Source organism: Ixodes scapularis, unplaced genomic scaffold (genome assembly GCF_016920785.2).
Source record: "Ixodes scapularis isolate PalLabHiFi unplaced genomic scaffold, ASM1692078v2 PGA_scaffold11__112_contigs__length_91849675, whole genome shotgun sequence".
NCBI lineage: Eukaryota > Metazoa > Arthropoda > Arachnida > Ixodida > Ixodidae > Ixodes > Ixodes scapularis.
Window position 1 is genome coordinate 2,584,885 of NW_024609837.1, and position 3,942 is coordinate 2,588,826.

General features: G+C 46.5%; 1 protein-coding gene across 1 annotated transcript; it reads left to right on the forward strand.

Annotated features, from left to right (window-relative positions):
- Nucleotides 1-309: 309 nt before the first annotated feature.
- On the forward strand, nucleotides 310-1,806 carry LOC120842346 (zinc finger BED domain-containing protein 4-like). The gene is made up of 2 exons (XM_042289093.1): nucleotides 310-537; nucleotides 1,201-1,806. Exons 1-2 carry the CDS (start codon nucleotides 310-312, stop codon nucleotides 1,705-1,707), a joined length of 735 nt encoding a protein of 244 aa, XP_042145027.1. The 3' UTR covers nucleotides 1,708-1,806.
- Nucleotides 1,807-3,942: the final 2,136 nt, after the last annotated feature.

Here is a 3,942-nt window from a genome sequence, read left to right on the forward strand (position 1 = left end):
AACGCCCGAAACATCTGTCTTGGGGTGGAGAGAGCAAACTTTCAGAGTCCGAAGTGCGCAGCTCACACGCTTCAGCTGTGCGTCCACAAGGCGCTCAGCGTGACGGGTGTGGAGCGACTGCTAGCCGCCTGTCGTCGTACTGTGGGTCACTTTAAGCACAGTTCGAACAACCAGGCCGTCCTTTCAAAACATGCCGCTGAACTCGGAGCACCTAAGAAGAAGCTTCAGCAGGACATCGCAACACGGTGGAACAGCACGTACATAATGATAACCAGCCTGCTTGAACTGAAGGAGCCTTTGCACCGCTCCATGGAGGACATCAGTACCATTAAATCGTCGATTCCCCACCTCACAGACGTCGATTGGGACATGTTGGAGCAGCTTCGGGAAGTTTTGAAGCCCCTGCTCGACATTACTGAGCTCCTTGGAGGGGACAAGTACGTTACTCGGTCTGTACTTATTCCAGCCTTAAAACTGCTAAAGAATAAAATGAAGACGAATGACTGTGACCCTGCCTTCATCTGCCGCTTTAAAGGAGTCATGAAACGCTTTTCCAACTTTTTTCTCTTTAGCTTTCCTCCTCAACTCATAAATCGCGCATTGTACCAAACAGTTCAAGAAGTCGGAAAGGGGGGAGTCCCCTCTTGCTCGGAATCTCGCTTGTGTAGCCGGACACAGCCATTGTCCCCCTAGAAGATTAGCCCGTCGCTCAAAATTCCGACTAGTTGCTTTCCCCACCCCGTTCACCCCGAAGCTGACAGTGCTGTGGAAGCTACGTGCTCGTTGGGCCAGCCACACATTTTCCACGTGATCATGCTCTCTCGCGCATACCGACCCGCAGAGAATGAGGTCAGGTGATGAAAGGGAGGCGGCTGATTGGTCCGGCAAGCGCGTAGCTTCCACCGCAATGTCAGCTTAGGGGTAAAGGGATTAAGTGAGGTCCGGTGTCGTGTGACGTGCGCTTGGGCCCTGGTGACGCGCTGCGGGGTCCGCGGATGTATCACAGTGAAAAGGCGGAGAGTTTACGAAGGGAAGGAGGTACGAAATAGTCCGCTATGTTTTGCAAATTTTTGTAGCTAAAGTCAGGCTTCTGACTTTCTACCTTTGTTCTTTTGGCCCACTGAACGATGTGCTATTAGTAAAATCCCAATATAAATTGATTTACTCCAGCCCAAAATTCGTTTCATCTGCCGCTTCAAGGCCATGCTGGTGGACTCTATCGATGAGAGGCTTCGCGCGTGGCCGCAATACAACGACTATGAACTGGCAACGTGTCTCGATCCTCGTTTCAAGAGCCTCGCATGCATCGAAAAAGATCGCCGCGAACTTGTGTGGGAAAGGCTTTCCCAGCTAACACATGCGTCTTCGGACGATTCTACTAATCTAACGCCCAAGAAAAAAAGAAAATACGTTTTCTCGGAGGAAAATGAAGAACCCACCATCTCCTGCCAAGTGTCGCTTTATCGATCGATGGCCGAGGTGACGGACGATGAACTGGACCCACTACAGTGGTGGCGAGCTCAGGGCTCCCTGTTTCCTCAAATTGTGCCAATTGTGAAGAGTGTGATGTGTGTCCCAGTCACCTCAACGCCCTGCGAGCGTCTGTTCAGCGCAGCAGGGATGATCGTCAACAAACAAAGAAACTCGCTCCTGCCGGAAAATGTCAACAAACTTCTTTGCCTCCGCAGCTGGGGTTGTGATCTGTGAGTGCGTTACATCAACGTTTATTCTCAATTAAGTTTGTATATATGCGCCGTTTATCATACAATAAAACAAATTGTAAGGACAAAATGTCTACTTTTGCTTTTTACTAAAGTCAACCGATTAATCGATTAATTAATCTATTAAAGGGTAGCGATTAATCGGGTTAAAATTTTTAATCGACGCCCAGCCCTATCAACAACCATCGGTGCCTTTCGTAGAGAAGGACGGGAGACCGTGCTCGCGACAGGGTGTAATCAGCCAAGTATCGAAGAGTCATCTGGTGGCGTATAGCTTGCAAACCGAGGCGAGGAAAGTATTCGGTATGGAAGCAGTGACGCGCGTGGTGTTCACACCTGTATGTTTCTCACTACGTGCTCCCGGGTAGACATCCTTTGATACATAGAGTGCGTCTATGAGAGTTCAGAAATGCAATAAACACTTTGAAAAAATTCTGGTGGTAAAATATGACCAAAATATAACCCTGTGTTCTTGTCAAAATCATAAGACAAATGTCATTCAAAATGTAAAATGGCATCAACATCACTACTTTTCTCGAGCGCGCGCACTTGGAGACAGTCCACCTGCAGAAATTTAATGTACCACCCTTCGAATCTGTTTACTTTGATAACATAAAATACAATATATATATATATACATATATATACAGGGTGTTTCAGAGAACGCAGGCCAAATCGCTCCTGCGAAAACTACTCATCGCAACGAAAGAAGGCGTGTGGCGTTTTGGTCCTGGGCCAGGGGCCCATTTAGGAAAATTATTAAAGTCCGGAATAATTAAGTTGTTAATTATTTTTGCGAAATTAACTTTTTAATATTGTGTTTAAGGGCATGGTTTAAATTAGAAAATTGCTCAGCATCATCGAAAAACACTAAATCAACAAATTGCAGAACAATACAAGCCACGCGAAGCATTTTACGGCTTTCCGAAAAACCGCACAAAATCGACGGTTTTTTTCAGTTTCGGTTTGCTATCGGAGCGCATCTGAGCCCCGGCGGCACCGCGCCCCGTGGAGAGTTAGTGCAACCAACCTCTGCTGCGCTGTCATCGCGCGACGCAGCAGAGGCTTGTTGCACTATCTCTCCACGGGGTGCCGTGCCGCCGGGGCTGAGATGCGCTCCGATAGCAAACCGAAACTTAAAAACCTGTCGATTTTGTGCGGTTTTTCGGAAAGCCGTAAAATGTTTCGCGTGGCTTGTATTGTTCTGAAATTTGTTGATTTAGTGTTTTTCGATGATGCTGAGCACTTTTCTAATTTAAACCATGCCCTTAAACACAATATTAAAAAGTTAATTTCGCAAAAATAATTAACAACTTAATTATTCCGGACTTTAATCATTTTCCTAAATGGGCCCCTGGCCCAGGACCAAAACACCACACACCTTTTTTCGTTGCGATGAGTAGTTTTCGCAGGAGCGATTTGGCCTGCGTTCTCTGAAACACCCTGTATATATATATATATATATATATATATATATATATATATATATATATATATATATATATATATATATATATATATATATATATATATATTTTAAGGCGGCACGGTGTGTTTTTTGTTCTGACTGACTTTAGCATAGAATACACGAGGACGTCTGCACACCTAATGATGTAGAGCAGGGGCGCACAACTCAAAAATTACGTGAGCCAAAACAATGTTTATTGTGAACTGTGCGGGTTTTCAATATCTCGCATCATCGCACTGGTTGTCATCGAAAGAAGAAAATCCCGAGTGCAGCTGGAAGTGAGGTCGCAGTCTTTGGGAATTCCCCCAGGGGTGACCAAAGCAGCTGTTGGTGCCAAATCAGGTATCCTCTCCGTCTAATCATGACTTTTGGTTTTGGCCATTGTTGGGGGCGTGTTCCTTCAAACCGGAAGCTTTCCCTCGGCTTCACCTCTGGTGGCATCATGTCGCCTCCGGAAGCCTCCTACCTCACGCGTAATGCCTTCAGATGACCAAGATTATGTTTTGTGTAAGTTTATATGGCTGGAAGTTGGTGTCTGCTGTCTCAATGTAGATAAGAAATTCGCCAGTGCTGTACAACCGCTAGCCTGGCGTCTTTACCGTGCACCACGCAGTAATGACACACAACCGTATGTCGGTAGTCTGTACGATGCCCATCCAGATTGAAATGGGCAGGGCTGGCGGTCGAACTCAGGATCGTTGGGCCCTGCAGAGCGGGATTTCGCTCCACGTGCTTCTCGCTGCGGAGCGTTAA